Genomic DNA, 15039 nt, shown 5'->3' with positions numbered 1-15039 from the left:
AAAAGGTCACTTCGGGCTTTTCTCGCGCTTGCTCGACATTAATTCATCTCATTGAATAGATATGTCTCACGGCATGGTGCCAGCAGTGAGTTTCGTAACCTTTTGTCATCTTCTAATGCTGATTTTATCGCCCAGTGGTCGTGTCGGAGTGGCTTACTATGATCCTGTGAAGTGTGTGGTGTTCGTCCTCGAGGATACTCAGGAATCTCAGCATTTCGACCTTACTGAAATGAGTGAATTGTATCGAATACTATACGACGCCCCTTCTCCTTACCTGTGCTATCCCAGTTCTCGACCAAGCAAAACCTGATGTCGTTCTAACAAGTTCCAAAGCAGACGACTCATTCATTGATGCCCTACGTGAATACGGTCAGCTGTTTCTAGCTCTAGGCGCGCATACATTGACCTAAATGCCAGTTGACCGGTCTGGGGGCGTCTTTCAAATACGGCCTCACAAGGATTTTATTCCATCGAAAGGACGTGACCGTCTGTTTTCCCTCCAGCTACTGTCCGAGCTGCCCTCAGCAGACACAAGAGGCGTGAATTCAACGGATACAGTGTTCCGACACCTCACGTAGTAGGGACGCCTACGAATTCATATCAAGACGAAGAGATCAGGAAGGTGATCCGACTATGAAGCGTTGGAACGCCGTAATCCGATTGTCCAATTTCGCGTCTGTCGATTCTTCTCCTCTTTGTGTGAGTGGAATTATGTCCTATCGTGCGGGAAACATTCATAATTTGCAAATAGTTGGCATCTATTGGGGCGCTGCTGGATCATCTCGTTCGAGAACGAGCTCTTAATGATCTTGAAGGAGAGGGTACACATGGTCTAGACATCCGAGAAATCGAGATCTTAGCCCTGTTCGTCTTCTTCTCCAATCGCTTCCAATGTACTAAACTATCGCGGTAGCAACGAAGTCATGCAGATAAATGCTGATGCTTTACAGCAAGTCACACATGCGCATCTCGTAGCAATATCTGACATTGCCTCTCCAGCTCGCTTCAAATCTTTGAAAATGAAAGTCACGCTTGCGCTCAATCCGACAAGACGAAGGAAGGCCTCTCGCTTTTCGGTGCGTACTCCGGATTGCCGTTTTACTGTTCCTGACTAAATTCCCTATTAGGTATCCTTGATACAACAAAGACGACGCTGGGACGAGCTCTTCTGCGAACTTGGTTGTTAAGGCCTTCACTTTCCCTCTCTGTCATCGGGTCACGCCACGATGCTGTGGAATGCTTTATGCGGCTGGAAAATGTGGGTTCAACAAACTCGTTACATGGTCATCTGAAGGGTATCAAAAACGTGCCGCGTATGCTCGGGATTTTGAAAGATGGTCGAGGTAAAATTTCCGAGTGGCAGGGTCTTGTCAAGGTACGAGGGTCTTGAACCTTATTATCCATTTGTCTGAAATCTTAGTGTATAGTTTACGTTTCATTGCGCGATGCTCAAAGACGTCCTAACCGAGTTACATGCAGCAGCTCATGTTGATATCGTTAAGAAGGTGACCATTTCTTGTATGCCGTGCCATTTATAGGAGTAACATGCTCCCTATTAAGCTTTTTAACGTCCTAGACATTGCATGTTTTCGTGATGTGGGGAACAGGATAAATGAGACTGTACGGTAGATGCTGTCAACCTTGGAACGCACTGCTGAAAACGCTTGTTTAGATCGATTGGGAGGAGTCATCTCAGGCTGGTCGTGTTTGCGTCAGGCCTCTTATTGATGAAGAATTGGATAACCGAAAACTTGTGTATTACGGTATTGACTCTGTGCTGGTGGGTGTTACTCCTGTCAGACGGATCCTACTGAGCATCATCCGATGATAGTCAAAGGTAGCGCAGCAAATGAGCCAGCTAGTACCGGCTGATTATGCACCGTCTCTAAACATAGTTTATTTTCCCCAACTCGGTATACGAATTCTTCAATCCAATCCCAAGCTTGTCCTAATATTATCCCTTCAGGTTTCCTCGTATGTATACCGATGCTAAAAGAGTGGCAGACGGAGGCTGGAATCACCGTTATCGATGGATGGACGTTCCAGGTACATAACATTTGTTGCGACTTCTCTGGCCGTCGCACGACATACTCTGAGTTCCCGTTTTTAGTTCTCGTCCGAGTGTGTTTAATTGTTTGCGAATTATCCACCTACCGACCCTTTCCTCGTTTCAACTCAGGTCCCACGTTTATTTCAAATCCCAAGAGATGCACGGTAAGAGCCGTTAGGAAAATGCCGCTTCTGTTAACACGAGTCCTCCAGATATGGATGCGCACATTGGCGATCTGCACTCCCTCGTCGTGGATCGGGAAATTGAAATTATACAGTCCCTTCTCGAGGAGATCTTGGTCCATTATGATATCATGACACATGCATGTGATATTTGTGCTGAACTTGACTGCCTGCTCGCCTTCGCAGATGCTTCTAGATTATATGGATACCGGAGACCCACCATGGTCGATCAGAATGTCATCGACATTAAGCAGGGAAGGTAGGTCAGTTGCTTGTTCCTGGCGAAGAAGCTCAAATAGACGTAATCAGACACCCTTTGCAGGAACAAGTTGTCGACACCTTTGTTCCCAACGATGCACATTTAACCGGGGGTTTTTATGATCCTTCTGACCTCCTCTCAGAGAGCTACACGCTCCAGCGACAGGACATGGAATAGCATTGTACTTTGTACAGGCGCCGAATGCCTGTGGAAAGGTATGTACCCGCTTGTCGGGCATAGAATACTTTAACTCTATTTCTAGAGCGTTTTCTTGAAGCAAGTTCGTCCCCCATTTGTAGTTCGGAAAGTAATTCGCTCACCCCTCGCATACACAGATTGCGATGATTCAATTCATGGCCCAGGTCTGGTTTTACCCTTCATAGATACATCGCTTAGTGACTAACAGAGTATCATTCCATTAGATAGGATGGTAACTTCTACGGATCCTGCACCCTTCTCGAGGCTTATATGTCACAGCTTCGTTCCTGCCGACTCTGCTACACTTGGAATCGTCGACAAGAGTAATGCATGGTCCTATCCTATCAAATTGCTGACACTTCATGCGCGATAGTTTTTACTCGTATATCGACTAGAGAATCAGTGTCCAAAGTAGTTATGGCTTTTACTTCCTCCAGGACGGACATTATCTATGATCTTGGTTCCTAGGTGCAATCCGCGTTCATGATTGACTTGAATCAAGTTTCTCTAGCTCTGCGAAACTCGACTGCTCGGTCGCTAATTCTCTTGGACGAATTTGGAAAGGGCACACTTTCTACAGGCTCGTACCCCCTTTCTTTCGCCTATTCAACCTTTTGCTCTATGTTGTCTGACTGATGGACTCTCTGGATGACTAGACGGCGCTGGGCTTCTCTGCGGCGTACTCAAACACCTCATGGACCGCGGAGCAAACTGTCCAAAAGTCCTTGCAGCAACCCATTTCCACGATGTATTCAGAGAAGAGCTCCTGGACCCGGATTCTACGCCTATCACTTTTCTCCATATGCAAGTGCTCTTCACGTCGAGCACTGGAACTATCCTCGAATCACGCGAGTCAACACCTTCGACTAGGCCAGAGTGGGATAGAAGTAGCATGGACCGACAAGTCAACCCTGGGGAGAAAATCACATACCTCTATAGGTAATACCTGCTTCTCGTGCTCCTCGTTGTGAGACTGATTGAATCTCAGAGTGGCAGAAGGCCTTTCGTTGGTATCCCACGCCGCTAAGTGCGCTGAGATTTTCGGACTGCCTAGCCGGGTTGTTGAGAGGGCGCAATACGTGAGGTATTCTTCGTCCTATCTGTAGATGAAATGCCAACGTTAAAAGCCATTTCAGCGAAATGATATCTAACCATGAACTAGGTAGACTACTCGACGAAGAAATGACAGAGGAAGAACATAGAGATCTTGAAGACGCTGAGGCAGTCTGTCGTAAATTTCTTGCCTGGGATCTCGAGAGTGAAGACGGCAATGTTAAAACACGATTGGCAGAAATACTCGGAAAAGCGACGGACGAAGAGTAATTATAAGCTAGTAACATACTCTATACTTTCTACTGAACCACACTTGTGATACACTGGATGGGATCTGACTGATGGCAAGAAGAAGGGGGAACCTATCATGCCTTGTGGATTTCTACGCCAGCAGGTGCGCCCAAAGCTACAGAAAGACTAAGTCGTAAGCACCTGACAAAATTGAAGGTTTGAAGCTTACCACTCTTGATTCCTCCGTACATGAGGAACTGCGAAGAAACTAGCCCAGCAGTCATAATCATCCTGGGTCCCAAACCCGCAAATAGGCCTTTAAACCCAGCTTCTCTAGCTAGAACTACCAGACGATGCGTCATCGAACCTGTCGGACCATGCCCCTTATTGATTTGGCTTAGGAGAGTATCAGCCGGCTACGATCTCATTAAAATCAAGAATATTTGTAGTAGAAGGCGGAAAACTTACATGGCTAAGAATGGCGGCAGCAAACCCAGCGGTGATGCCGCTACCAAGAGAAACTCCGAATTTGTAGGTATCGGACAAGGAACGCTTCATCTCTTCAGACATATTCCGGTATGCTAGCTCGTGACAAAATTCGTTCACAGTGAACTGGCCGATAGCATAAGGGATTTGTCTGCATCCATCAGTAATCGCGTAGAAAGACTGGCCTACTACTCACTTGCAAAGGATAGGAAGGAAACCAGCATAAAGCTGGGACACACCACCTTCCCGAGCCAAACGCGTAAATCCGCTGACAAGACCAGTGGCGTATCCTCGTTCCGATACCATACGGATTCGAGTTGCTTCCAGGGGTGTCAGAAGGATGTCGGCGAAAAATCTGATACAAATTCATGAAAAAACTGGGCGGAAAAGAAGCAAAGAAAAATTTTACTCTGCGACAGTTGCAGCACCCAAATATATCGCAGTGCGGTATTTTACTGCTGTCTCTTGATCTCCGGAAACCTTGACGAGGGTGAGTTTCCAAAATTCGTACCCAGCAAATTTCGCCCCGCCTTGGGCGAGATAACCAAGAGCTGTCGGACCAAACCCAGTGAGAAGAGTAGATGCTCCTTCCTGCGCGATGGCATAGCGTGTTCCGGACACGAATCCCAAGCCCTTGTAAGATGGGTCGATTTGAATACGAGTTTTCACGACGTCGATGGCTTCGTCAACAATTAGTGCATGATAGATGCAATAGCCCAATAAACTTACGGGTCATTGCAACATGACTTATCCTATTTTTCTACTTCGTCAGAGTGTTTTTTGAACAAAAGATAATACATTTTTCACTTACGTGCAACACAATGCGCCTGCAAGGAAGAAGGAGCTGTAGTCTTTCGACAAAAATTGGGGTAGCCCAAGGGGCTTGACGGACGACATTTTGAGTGAAAGATAACAAACAGAGGAGTTGTATACACCCGGTTTACGGGTATTTGTATGGGGATCATGACGGGCATGAGCGGCAAATGCAAGATATTTTTAGCGCGTGTTGGCGCAATGATGTCATTGGTGGTCGACTGTCAGAAACTTTCGAAAATTCAAATATTTAATAACCAACCATCATTCAGGAAAATCGCGCTTTACTTTTAATTCTTAGTTCAAGTCGTTCAGCTGGAAGTATTTCCCCCTTTTTTGTTTTCTTTCATGTTTTCTGGAGTTTCGCTGATTTCTGCTACTTAACAGCTGACAAAATTCCCTACACTGTCGGAGACGGTAAGACGGTAAAGCGGCTGTTTTGCTGGCAAGCGGTCCAGGGATTGCACAACAGCAGTACTATAGTCCCGGATACACTTATCAGGTATGGATCAAAAAGTTGGCCGAAACGTTTTCATCTTCACCCTCGGCAACGGTCCGACGAAGGCCCCTGACTCGGTTACTAAGTCGTCAGTACGGGTACAAACTAGAGAATGCGTGAAATTGGATTTTCCGCATATTGGTAGTTGGGTGAGTGAACCTGATCACATGGGCCCATCTCCGTAAAGTGTACTCATTGTTGTTTTGATGTCAATGATTTGAAGGCTACCGCACCTTCAGGCGCACGTTTCTGTGGCCTAACAGGCGCCCACTTCAGCAGATATTCTCATAATCGCGATGGCTACCGCGTAGTAATGCGAGCACGCGTAAAACAGGCCTATAAGCCTTCGATTCTCGTGTTCTTCACGTCTAGTCTAGTCTAGTAATAAGTCCGCCGGTGGCGTGGACGGGGAGCTGAATGTCAAGTTTCAAGAACAAGGCTCTGAGAAAGGAAGCGGATCTCGGTGCTCGGCCTTCTAGGGTTTCAATGTTGGGACCAGATAATCTCTCTGGTCTCATGTTGGCAAGTATAATGTCATAATGCCATCAGTTCGCCCTTAATTTCCGAGTCTTAAGGCCTGGAGATGCCCTCTTGATCTCATTGTGAACAGCTTGACTTCACAATACTGTTACGAGCGTTGCAGGCGACCGGCATTTTCCATTCGGCTGACCGTGGGCGTCTACTAAATTTCTTTGTTGTCCTTTCGTGAAGCTGTTCTTTCGGAAATCACAGGACGTCAGAGTAGTTTTGTCCCAAAGTGACCCTGTGCTTATACTTTAGGATATAAGGCGCGATCATTCAGGCTCCACCATCATCCACCGGACCCACAAACGCAGACATGTCTCGACAACCTACGAACTATTATACCACGCCTGGCGCTGCGCGCTCCTCTACACCAGGAAGGTTTCCCCCGCAGCAGCAGCAGCAGATGGGCTACGCGCCAGTGCACTCTTCTCTCGGACAGGCTTCGATGCAGCCTTCCTATAATCATTCCCACTCATCTAGTAATGGAAGCTCAGACGATGGGGATCCGACAGAGATATACAACAGAGATATCCACGTCTATTTTCAGATCACTTCGTTTGAAGCCTCCAACGAATACTTGGCCAATTCGAAGGCTGCCCTTGGGCCACTCGTTTCTGCTTTGAGAGGTAGTGGCAGCTGGCTTGACGTGTAAGTTTAGAATCTCTTACGGTTTCTGTTTCCTTAAAAGTCGCTTCATAGTCTTCATTATGGTATAGAACTCGAGAACCCCAACCGTGGATTTATTATGATCGGTGCGTCACTTACCGTCCTCCCGCTGATTATCCCGACTAATAATTAACGCGTAGTATGGCCCGATCCTGAAGCCGCCTTGCGAACAAACGATTATAACAACGCCCTTAGGATGACTGTCAGACGCAACACTGTTAGGAAGGAGTATTGGCTTGAGGCAGATACGTACCTCTGGGGCGTTCTATCCGCGCCGACCGTTTCTTTCTCTGTTATTAAGCAGAGAAGGAGCGACTCGAGGAGGCTTGTCGAAAGCACGGCAGCATGGTCGAGCAGCGTTCGGAGGTGCCCCGGATACAGAGACCACTGGTTCCAATCAAACATTCTTTCCGAAGATGGCAGAGAGTTTATCGTCATGATCGGATGGGATGGGCTTCGGGTAAGACGTTTACACGGGCGCTGAACATATTCTGATTTATTCTTCCATGTACCTAGGCGCACCAGGATTCGAGATATACACCCGCGTACCAAGAACATTACAGATCTGTCGAGGATTTGGGTTACGTGGAGACGAAGCATGTAAGGTTGACGAGGTACTCGGTCTATATTCACTAAGGAGGAATTGTTGGCCCAGTGCGGTGTTTCCTAAGTTTCTGGGCAGGATATTCCCTATTATGTTTCTTTTTCTCTCCCTTATGTCTCCCTGAGTCAGTCGACGTACACGCCAATGCATACTGTGACCTGGCTTGTTCCTCTACCCTGGCTACCAGATCTGCCATGCAGTATCTGACTGGTGTGGATAAATGTTTCGGTTGTACGTATAGCCAATCGAGAAGGTTCCAACACTCAAATACCTCTTTATAGACGGTTCTAGACAAGTAAATAACGTAGGACATCAGAGCGACCTCTTGTTTCGCCTGTTCTCCAGAAATCCAAAAGAAACAGATTTTCCGTAAGGAGATGTATGTTGTTTTGAGCCTGGTCCTTCTCTTTCGACTCCGCGCATCTGAATACTTCCCTTCGTATACTCTACAATTGAATCGGAAGCCGACTCTGAGCACGACATGCGAGTCAAAAATAGCCGGGTGCAAAGTTACTTTTTCACTCCGGTTAGCTTCTCTCGTGATCCACGATGCGGGGTTCCGTCAACATTGTCATTGTATATACCGCCATCATCTCTTAATTCGCAATGCCAGACTTTGAGCTTGTTATCTTCTCTGCCTCCGACGCCTACAAGGCTAATCCAGCTGAGTCCATAAAGCCAGTAGTGGAATGGATCAAAACCGTCGAGGGTTTGCTCAGGTAAGTATCACACATACCGTGATGTCAATGGGCTTGACGAATTAATCTTCTCCCCCCCTTCGTCCCTCAACCCCAATTTCAGCTTCCAGCATGGCCTCCAGGTTGAGGACGACAAGCTCGGTTATTTATTCCTTGGTAAGATCTCTTTCATCGTGCGGTGATCTTCATTGATCTTTACCTGTCGCTTATTAGGCTGGGTCTCAGTTGATAAACATAAAGCTATGATGGAAGCCGATTCATACAAGGAGCTTATCTCTTTACTTGGAAAACATGTTCTTGCTCCCGGAGCAGGGCTCGATATCCAGCACATCACCTACACCAACCTTCTCGAGGACGTTGTTTCTGCCCCAGTCACTGAGATCGCAATCTTCAAGCGGAAGGAAGGAAAAACAGATGGCGATGTTCTCAAGCTTTGGTCAGAGGTCTTCCAGCCGACCGTTAAGTCCATGGAGGGTCATTCGCGCGGAGGCACTGGGTCCGAGTATTGAGAACGAAGGAACCTATGTCTTGACAGTCGGATGGGAATCCGTTGAGGTACGTACTACGTCTGGGCACATGCTGTAGCTCTTGCTTCCTAACATCCGATTCGGCGATAGGCCCATAAAGCTGCTATAGCCGATGAAAATTACCAGGCTAAAGGGGCTATAATGTTCGGCGTCGTCGACCTCGTTGGCTATGGTCACGTCAAATTTTTAAAGGAAATTTAGAGGACGAAATTATCCTTAGGGGGGGGCATGAAGATTGTTATCTCTGTATAATAAAATCCGGTACCCGGCGATTAAGAAGCAAGAGACTCAATGGCACGGACGCATTCCCTATCCATCTCCGAATTCCTTGTGGTGTAGTACCCTGGTCTGCACCAGATGATCCACTAGTAGTTCATTCTCCTTGCAGTCGCTCAGTATTTCCCCGTTGAAAAAATTGGACGTGTATCGGAATGTCCCTTCTCGGATAAGAGGGCCCAAAGACGGCATCAGGATTGGGAACCAGTCCTGGCTTCCGAACTCTTCGATGAAGATAAAACTTGAGTCTGAAGTTGGAAAACGTCCGAAAGTGGGTCCAGGGCGGACGCGACGCGACGAGGGACGTCACGTGAAATATGGATCCCGCGTTAAGCACCTCCATCATAGGCTTTCATAGCCAGCGCGACCTTGTCTTTCCTTCTTTTCCATGGCACCAATGTCAGTATTACTTCGCGAACACCTGAAAGGATATTTATCGGATATATTCATACAGACGGGACAAGTTTACGATACACTCCAAGGCTGTAGTTTGCCAGGATGTTGAGCTTAGAGGAGACATTACAATCGGATCCGGTGGGTTCATTCTCCTTATAAGACGATCTTTGCGTCAATTCTCATGACAATAGGAACTATCGTGCATCCGAAAGCTACCATATTTGCTATCGCTGGACCTATTGTCATTGGGTCAGGTTGTATCATCGAAGAAAGTGCCATTATAGTAAATCGGTACGTCGTGTGGGTTCGTCTCTTCTTCATCACATTTAATGACTGTTCGTAGACGAAAAGAAGTCATGCGTATCGGGGACGATAATCTCTTCGAGATTGGTTGCCGTACGTATGCCGCCACTTTACGAGGAAACAGGCAGCTCACATACCATCTAGGCATCGAATGTCCATCAATGGGCGACTTTAACACTATTTCAACACGTTCCAGAGTACATCATACTGTCCGAATATCCTCATTTTGTGCTATCGGTGCAGGCTGTCTCCTCGTGCCCACCGAAGATGAAGTCCTGGAGGATTACACTGTCGTTTACGGCCCAGCAGCCGACCGGAGAAAGTGGAGCGGAAGGGGAAAAGTGCAGGAAATTGATCTGAGGAGAAAACATGCGGAATATTTAAGAGAGATGTTGCCCAAATTCAACCGGCTAAGAAGGGGAGATGGAACGTAGCGCCGTTTGACTCTCGTTCGTTGTTCTTGAACTCTAATCACCGTTATACATTCTCACTCTCCCACTTCATTATTCAAAAACTTTGTGAATTCTCCCAAGCGACATCTTCCAGAATGTCATGCCTGTGATTCGTCTTAGCGCTTTCTCGGTTGTGGTGCAAGATGATCTTGACCATCAGTTTTTCATCATTCAGGTCTCAATCTGGGTGCACCCGGTAAGCTCTACTGATAACATATCGGTTCGTGGGCTCAAGATTGTCCTTAGCATCTTAGGTGGCGTCTAAATTGAGAGTGCTACCGTTGGTTGATATCATCATTAGTGCTTGAGGTGAAAGTATGTTGACAGTCTATCACATTAAATTTCATTTAATCTGGGAAACATGTAGGCTTGTGCAAAGCTACAACATTGCCACTTCCTTTGAACCTGCCATAAAGAACGACAGTGTTCAAACATACTATTCTCAGATCGACCTGGGCCCTATCACAGCTTTGACTGCACCAACGACCGAGATCGTTGTGATTCATCTCAAGGACGAGGAGTTGACTGGAGTTGTGTCCTAGTTAAGCAGTTTGACGCAACACTTAAAAGTACACCCACCGTGTCTGGGCCTACACGATGAGCGAATTATCTTGATGCAATGCGGCAGCCGATATCCTGTCTACCATCTTTTTCTAATGATATATTGTGAGATACTCAAGGACGCCAAGTTCCATCTCACATTCGTCAAAGGAGAGCCTTTTGTTTACAAGTTCCAATCTATCGTTTCCATAGCAGATGCGTCCGTTATACACACACAATCGCACTATTGCTACGTATTTAGCGCTTCCAGCTAGCAGCCTTCTTCGTCAGGTATACACAGCTAAAGTTCTTCACACGTTGCCTGAACCACGGTAGGTACTCCGCATCAATCAGAGGGCACCCGTCAACTATGAGGGTGTGAATCGGAGCGAATGCTGCTGCTCCATCTGTCGCCCCTTCACTGGGCAATTGGTGTGCTTTCACGATGCGTGACAGAGGCCCAGTGCGCACGTCAGGACATTGTGACAGATCGACGTGTTGGAGAGACGGACATGACGTCGCTAGAACGTCAAGGACGGAGTCCGCGATTTTGTCAAGGTATTGGAGCACGAGTGTCTCAAGACGTGTAGATGATTTCAGGAATGCTATTAATGGAGGGGGCGTGAGGACACATGAGGTGATGTGGAGGCGGGTGATGTTTTGGCTGCATAGTGTCGTCAGAACGGGGTCAATCGAGCGGCTCGATGATTTCAAAGTGAGATTTTGTAATGAAGGAAGGATGAGATGATCAAAAATATCCAACGCGGTTGGACGGCAGATGGTGCTGAGCTTGGTAAGGCGTTCCAGACGGACTGAGGGTACATCTTTGGTTTTGGTTAGGAAGGGTGTATCGAGCTCCATTGTCTCTAAGTTCGGATTTTGGGCAAGGAGAGATATAAAACCAATAAGAGATATAAAACCGATATCTGCGCCGAGTAGAGGAGCTATCCGAATGACCAGAGTGGTCAGTTGGGTTGGAGGTGAGGTTATATATTCGCCGTCCAAACCTATAACCTCAAACACAAGGCGCTTCAAGTTTGAGTTTGGACAGAAGAGCGAGTCTTGGCGAAGATATTGATCATAAATTTCCACATCCTCCCATTGCTGAACCACATGGCCCAAGCCCCAAATTTTCAGCTGCGAGGCTAGGTCGAAGGTATCAAGCCTGCATACTCTCAGGTAGTCCCACTGTATATCGTCTCGCAGGCTTTCCATCTTCCACGCCGGCACATCCCGCAGTGGCTTGCGAAGACAGAGCTCTCGTATTCTACCCTTGGAGCGTTCAAGCCATACTTTAGTCTTGCGAACTGGACTTCGGTTCGTTAGTGCAAGGGTGCGCCACAGGGTGGGGGTACTGCGTGCCACGTCGCGCCATGACCTGCACACCGCGGAGATGGTGAGAACAAGGGTCGCGTCGTTGGATACGACGAGGTCAAAAATCTCCACCATGAGCTCGATGGGTACCTTGCCGAGATGATACGCGACGCGTCGCCTGTGCTCCAAGACCGCGTCCTTCAGGGAAGTGACTTGAGCGCGCCGTTTCGCATCTTCTGGCTTTATACGTGCAAGGGCCATGTCTGCCATGCTGATGGACTGGTCAAGTTTCCGCATGTCGTGGAATATGTGGGCAGCGCGCAAATAGCCCTGCCACCGTGTAGGGGCGAGGTCGATGACCTTTTTAGCGTCGCGAAGAGCAGGCACAGGATTTCTGAGCTTGTCATATGCAGCGGCTCTAGAATCAAAAATGAGAAATTGTTGATCGCCACCGTTATCGATAGCCTAGAAGGGGGGTTTGAACGCGTCGAAAGTGTCTGAAGCTGGGTATGTACCTCTGTGAACGATTGTACAGCATCTTGGTATTTCGACCGTTTGTATTGCACGACGCCGCGTTCGAAATAGGCTTGCCAGGTGGTTGTCATGATACGCACTGGTGGAAATGCAACGAAGATGGTGGTCGAAGGTAAAGGTGCTGTAGCACGTGTTCAGTCCACATATCCACTTGAACCTTTAAATTTCATCTCAATATTTCTTCACATATTCATCTTGATAAAATAATGCCCACAGCATACTACAGCTTTCAAGAATCAAGTATAGCTATCGAACCTTCGTCGACGTTCCATCGAGGTCCGAGGGTGATTGCTACCATTTTTGGATATAGCGCTTCTGCAAAAGCAGTGGCGGCGTCTATCAGCCTTTCTTTGCTGCCCTCCTTTCCATCCACTACCATCCATTCCTATCTCTGCTTTTCCCGTCCTCCTAACTGACGACAGTAATGCCTCTCAATTACTCCAAGTGGGATCAGCTCGAGGTCGGGCGTTACCTTGTCAATTCCGTTAATGATACTAATAATCCTTGTCCCAGCTTTCTGATGATTCTGATATCGAGGGACATCCTAATGTCGATAAGAAGTCCCTGATACGGTGCGTTTTATGAGTCGGCGCGTCGTTTCTCAACTGAATAGCCCAACATCAGTTGGAAACAGCGGGACATTCACGAGAAACGAGAGAAAAGAAGACAACAGATCGCCTACCTTCACAGCCAAATTGCCATGAATAAAGTTCTTCTTCCTCGCATTGAAGAGATTTACGCCGAACTTGGATCATCATCGACATCCTCCTCGTCTGCGTACTTCAATGCTTTGGTCGAAAAACTTGAAAAGAATCCGTCGAACGAAGGGCTCCCGGGAGCCGATACCTCGCGTAGCGAGCAGACCTATGATGGCATGATTTTGTCCTTGTTGAATCAAGTCGCGAATGAGGTCAAGGATGGCTTGAAAGACTCGAGTATTGTGGAGAGCGAGAAGGAGGAGAAGTTGGTCAAAGGGCTATCTGAGGGCGTTCTTCGTCATATCAAAGGACTGAAAGAAGCCATCCAGAAGGAGGAGAAAGAACTCGAGACGGAGGAAAAAGAACAGAAGAAGCACATCACCATGGATGACCTCCATGATGGCTTTGACACCCATGTACGATATTTCACCACTTTGCCTTGTGACAGATGAATCTGATAGCCTGCATAGTACGTTCCCCCAAAGAGTACTCCGACATCAGTTCCCACCACAAAGATCGAGGGTACCAAGAAAACGAAGACAACAACAACCGAATTTGAAACCCTAAACCCTCAAGCATCTAGCTCCGCGCCTCCCCCATCTGCCGACACTCCTGAAGATCTGGAGGAGGAGGAAGAATCCGTACCCGACATGTCGCTTTCCCTTGAGGAATTTTCCAAGCTGCCTCTTTTCGCATATGAGCATTCCTTCAAGTTTATTCAAGACCACCCAGATGTCATTGTACAAGGTGCCTCTGACGTGCTCCTCGTTGCCGCCTTCAGGGCTCAGAATGGCGCTAACCCAAAATACGCCAAGCAATGTGTGCACCAGAGTCTTCTTCTGCAATATTGCGAGAAACTGGGAAATGATGGGGTTCGCGTATTCTTCAGGAAGTATGTTAATCTGTCCTTAGTACTCTACATTGATACTGATCTCATTTCAGAATGATTTCCGGAGACAAACGTGCTGAGAAGGTTTTCGTTGAGGATGTTGAGAAGACCTATACTCTCCTCAAGCATCGGGTCAAAGTCAGCAACGAAGAAGAGGCCGCTGTTGGTGGAAGGGAACAAATACAGCTTGTTCCCGAGAGCGGTGATCAGTCGATCTCGTTCAATGTTCCTGACGGTCCTCCTCCGGAGGAACTCGTGTACGAGGGGCCCGATGCCGAGTCTGTTGACATTGAAGAAGTTCGGAAGGCCCTGCAGCTCCGATGGGATGTTTTCCAGTCGTTCCCGAAGAAATTGCAGGACGCGCTGAAAGATAACTCTCTGAACCGCGTCAACAAGGTACTTGGAGATATGGAGATTCCTGAAGCAGAGGCCGTTGTCCAGCAGTTGGATATTGCGGGTATCCTGAACTTTGCAGACGGGGGAAGTATCAGAGACGAGACTGGTAAAAGCGGCCCCACTACTGCTGATCTGGCTGATTAATTCTGGGAGAAAGGAGAAGTATATCTGCTCATATGTATTCTACGTTGTGCTTTACTTGCGTATCTAAATGCTATCTTTCAATTTGCAAGTCCTCGAGATAGATAGAGGATTCGGATCCTCGGAACCCGTGACCTCGCGACCACGTCCAAATTGGTCGAATGTCGGGCCCAAAAGGGTAATGCGAGCCACGGGAACAAACATATGCAAAGAATATAAAGCGTCGACGACGACTCTTCCGCATCTTGCTCTTTTACGACCACCTGCTCTCGGTCTCTCACTTCCTCCACTGCTCACCCACTGTTCTTC

The 15039-nt window shown here is 47.5% G+C and overlaps 7 protein-coding genes across 7 annotated transcripts; 5 read left to right on the top strand and 2 right to left on the bottom strand.

The window, feature by feature from the left end:
• Positions 1–115: 115 nt before the first annotated feature.
• On the top strand, positions 116–4012 carry EV420DRAFT_1618313 (DNA mismatch repair protein MutS; the record flags this gene model as incomplete). Its single annotated transcript, XM_060475324.1, is given in 23 exon segments — positions 116–233; positions 289–369; positions 418–539; positions 559–699; positions 752–864; positions 1000–1076; positions 1128–1375; positions 1428–1505; positions 1561–1620; positions 1673–1780; positions 1832–1913; positions 1967–2039; positions 2180–2214; positions 2263–2491; positions 2542–2575; positions 2634–2720; positions 2827–2858; positions 2969–3012; positions 3063–3100; positions 3158–3269; positions 3346–3628; positions 3678–3773; positions 3826–4012. 23 exon segments carry the CDS (start codon positions 116–118, stop codon positions 4010–4012), a joined length of 2478 nt encoding a protein of 825 aa, XP_060335579.1.
• A 47-nt stretch (positions 4013–4059) lies between these two features.
• EV420DRAFT_1044440 (mitochondrial carrier domain-containing protein) lies at positions 4060–5463 on the bottom strand. The gene is made up of 7 exons (XM_060465506.1): positions 5271–5463; positions 5189–5211; positions 4869–5139; positions 4656–4814; positions 4442–4610; positions 4203–4389; positions 4060–4148 (listed from the first exon to the last, which is right to left on the bottom strand). Exons 1-7 carry the CDS (start codon positions 5354–5356, stop codon positions 4108–4110), a joined length of 936 nt encoding a protein of 311 aa, XP_060335578.1. The 5' UTR covers positions 5357–5463; the 3' UTR covers positions 4060–4107.
• A 1028-nt stretch (positions 5464–6491) lies between these two features.
• On the top strand, positions 6492–7885 carry EV420DRAFT_1044198 (uncharacterized protein). The gene is made up of 4 exons (XM_060465505.1): positions 6492–6944; positions 6996–7048; positions 7103–7422; positions 7479–7885. The coding sequence occupies exons 1-4, from the start codon at positions 6610–6612 to the stop codon at positions 7596–7598; spliced, it is 828 nt and encodes a 275-aa protein (XP_060335577.1). The 5' UTR covers positions 6492–6609; the 3' UTR covers positions 7599–7885.
• A 287-nt stretch (positions 7886–8172) lies between these two features.
• On the top strand, positions 8173–8992 carry EV420DRAFT_1638011 (uncharacterized protein; the record flags this gene model as incomplete). Its single annotated transcript, XM_060476784.1, has 5 exons — positions 8173–8285; positions 8368–8420; positions 8478–8738; positions 8800–8819; positions 8882–8992. The coding sequence occupies 5 exons, from the start codon at positions 8173–8175 to the stop codon at positions 8990–8992; spliced, it is 558 nt and encodes a 185-aa protein (XP_060335576.1).
• A 463-nt stretch (positions 8993–9455) lies between these two features.
• On the top strand, positions 9456–10200 carry EV420DRAFT_1638010 (trimeric LpxA-like protein; the record flags this gene model as incomplete). The annotated part of the gene is made up of 5 exons (XM_060476783.1): positions 9456–9466; positions 9522–9601; positions 9655–9754; positions 9807–9859; positions 9911–10200. The coding sequence occupies 5 exons, from the start codon at positions 9456–9458 to the stop codon at positions 10198–10200; spliced, it is 534 nt and encodes a 177-aa protein (XP_060335575.1).
• A 737-nt stretch (positions 10201–10937) lies between these two features.
• EV420DRAFT_1516459 (uncharacterized protein) lies at positions 10938–12774 on the bottom strand. Its single transcript, XM_060471943.1, has 2 exons — positions 12588–12774; positions 10938–12537 (listed from the first exon to the last, which is right to left on the bottom strand). The coding sequence occupies exons 1-2, from the start codon at positions 12675–12677 to the stop codon at positions 11017–11019; spliced, it is 1611 nt and encodes a 536-aa protein (XP_060335574.1). The 5' UTR covers positions 12678–12774; the 3' UTR covers positions 10938–11016.
• Positions 12775–13030: 256 nt separating this feature from the next.
• Positions 13031–14953, top strand: EV420DRAFT_1744826 (Cdc37 N terminal kinase binding-domain-containing protein; the record flags this gene model as incomplete). The annotated part of the gene is made up of 5 exons (XM_060480108.1): positions 13031–13090; positions 13120–13178; positions 13231–13720; positions 13775–14196; positions 14247–14953. 5 exons carry the CDS (start codon positions 13031–13033, stop codon positions 14731–14733), a joined length of 1518 nt encoding a protein of 505 aa, XP_060335573.1. The 3' UTR covers positions 14734–14953.
• Between the last annotated feature and the right edge of the window lie 86 nt (positions 14954–15039).

Source organism: Desarmillaria tabescens (genome assembly GCF_030435595.1).
Source record: "Desarmillaria tabescens strain CCBAS 213 chromosome Unknown EV420scaffold_6, whole genome shotgun sequence".
Classification (NCBI taxonomy): domain Eukaryota; kingdom Fungi; phylum Basidiomycota; class Agaricomycetes; order Agaricales; family Physalacriaceae; genus Desarmillaria; species Desarmillaria tabescens.
The sequence above is the reverse complement of the archived record's forward strand: the minus strand, read 5'-3'. Positions and strand labels throughout refer to the sequence as shown.

Coding starts and splice junctions, on each gene's coding strand:
- EV420DRAFT_1044440 (XM_060465506.1), bottom strand. CDS start 5,356: ATGTCGTCCGTCAAGCCCCTTGGGCTACCCCAATTTTTGTCGAAAGAC. Junction 5,140..5,188: donor AAGTCATGTTGCAATGACCC/GTAAGTTTATTG, acceptor TTGTTGACGAAG/CCATCGACGTCGTGAAAACT. Junction 4,149..4,202: donor GTACGGAGGAATCAAGAGTG/GTAAGCTTCAAA, acceptor GTCTTTCTGTAG/CTTTGGGCGCACCTGCTGGC.
- EV420DRAFT_1044198 (XM_060465505.1), top strand. CDS start 6,610: ATGTCTCGACAACCTACGAACTATTATACCACGCCTGGCGCTGCGCGC. Junction 7,049..7,102: donor CCGTGGATTTATTATGATCG/GTGCGTCACTTA, acceptor ATTAACGCGTAG/TATGGCCCGATCCTGAAGCC. Junction 7,423..7,478: donor TCGGATGGGATGGGCTTCGG/GTAAGACGTTTA, acceptor CCATGTACCTAG/GCGCACCAGGATTCGAGATA.
- EV420DRAFT_1516459 (XM_060471943.1), bottom strand. CDS start 12,677: ATGACAACCACCTGGCAAGCCTATTTCGAACGCGGCGTCGTGCAATAC. Junction 12,538..12,587: donor CTGTACAATCGTTCACAGAG/GTACATACCCAG, acceptor CCCCCCTTCTAG/GCTATCGATAACGGTGGCGA.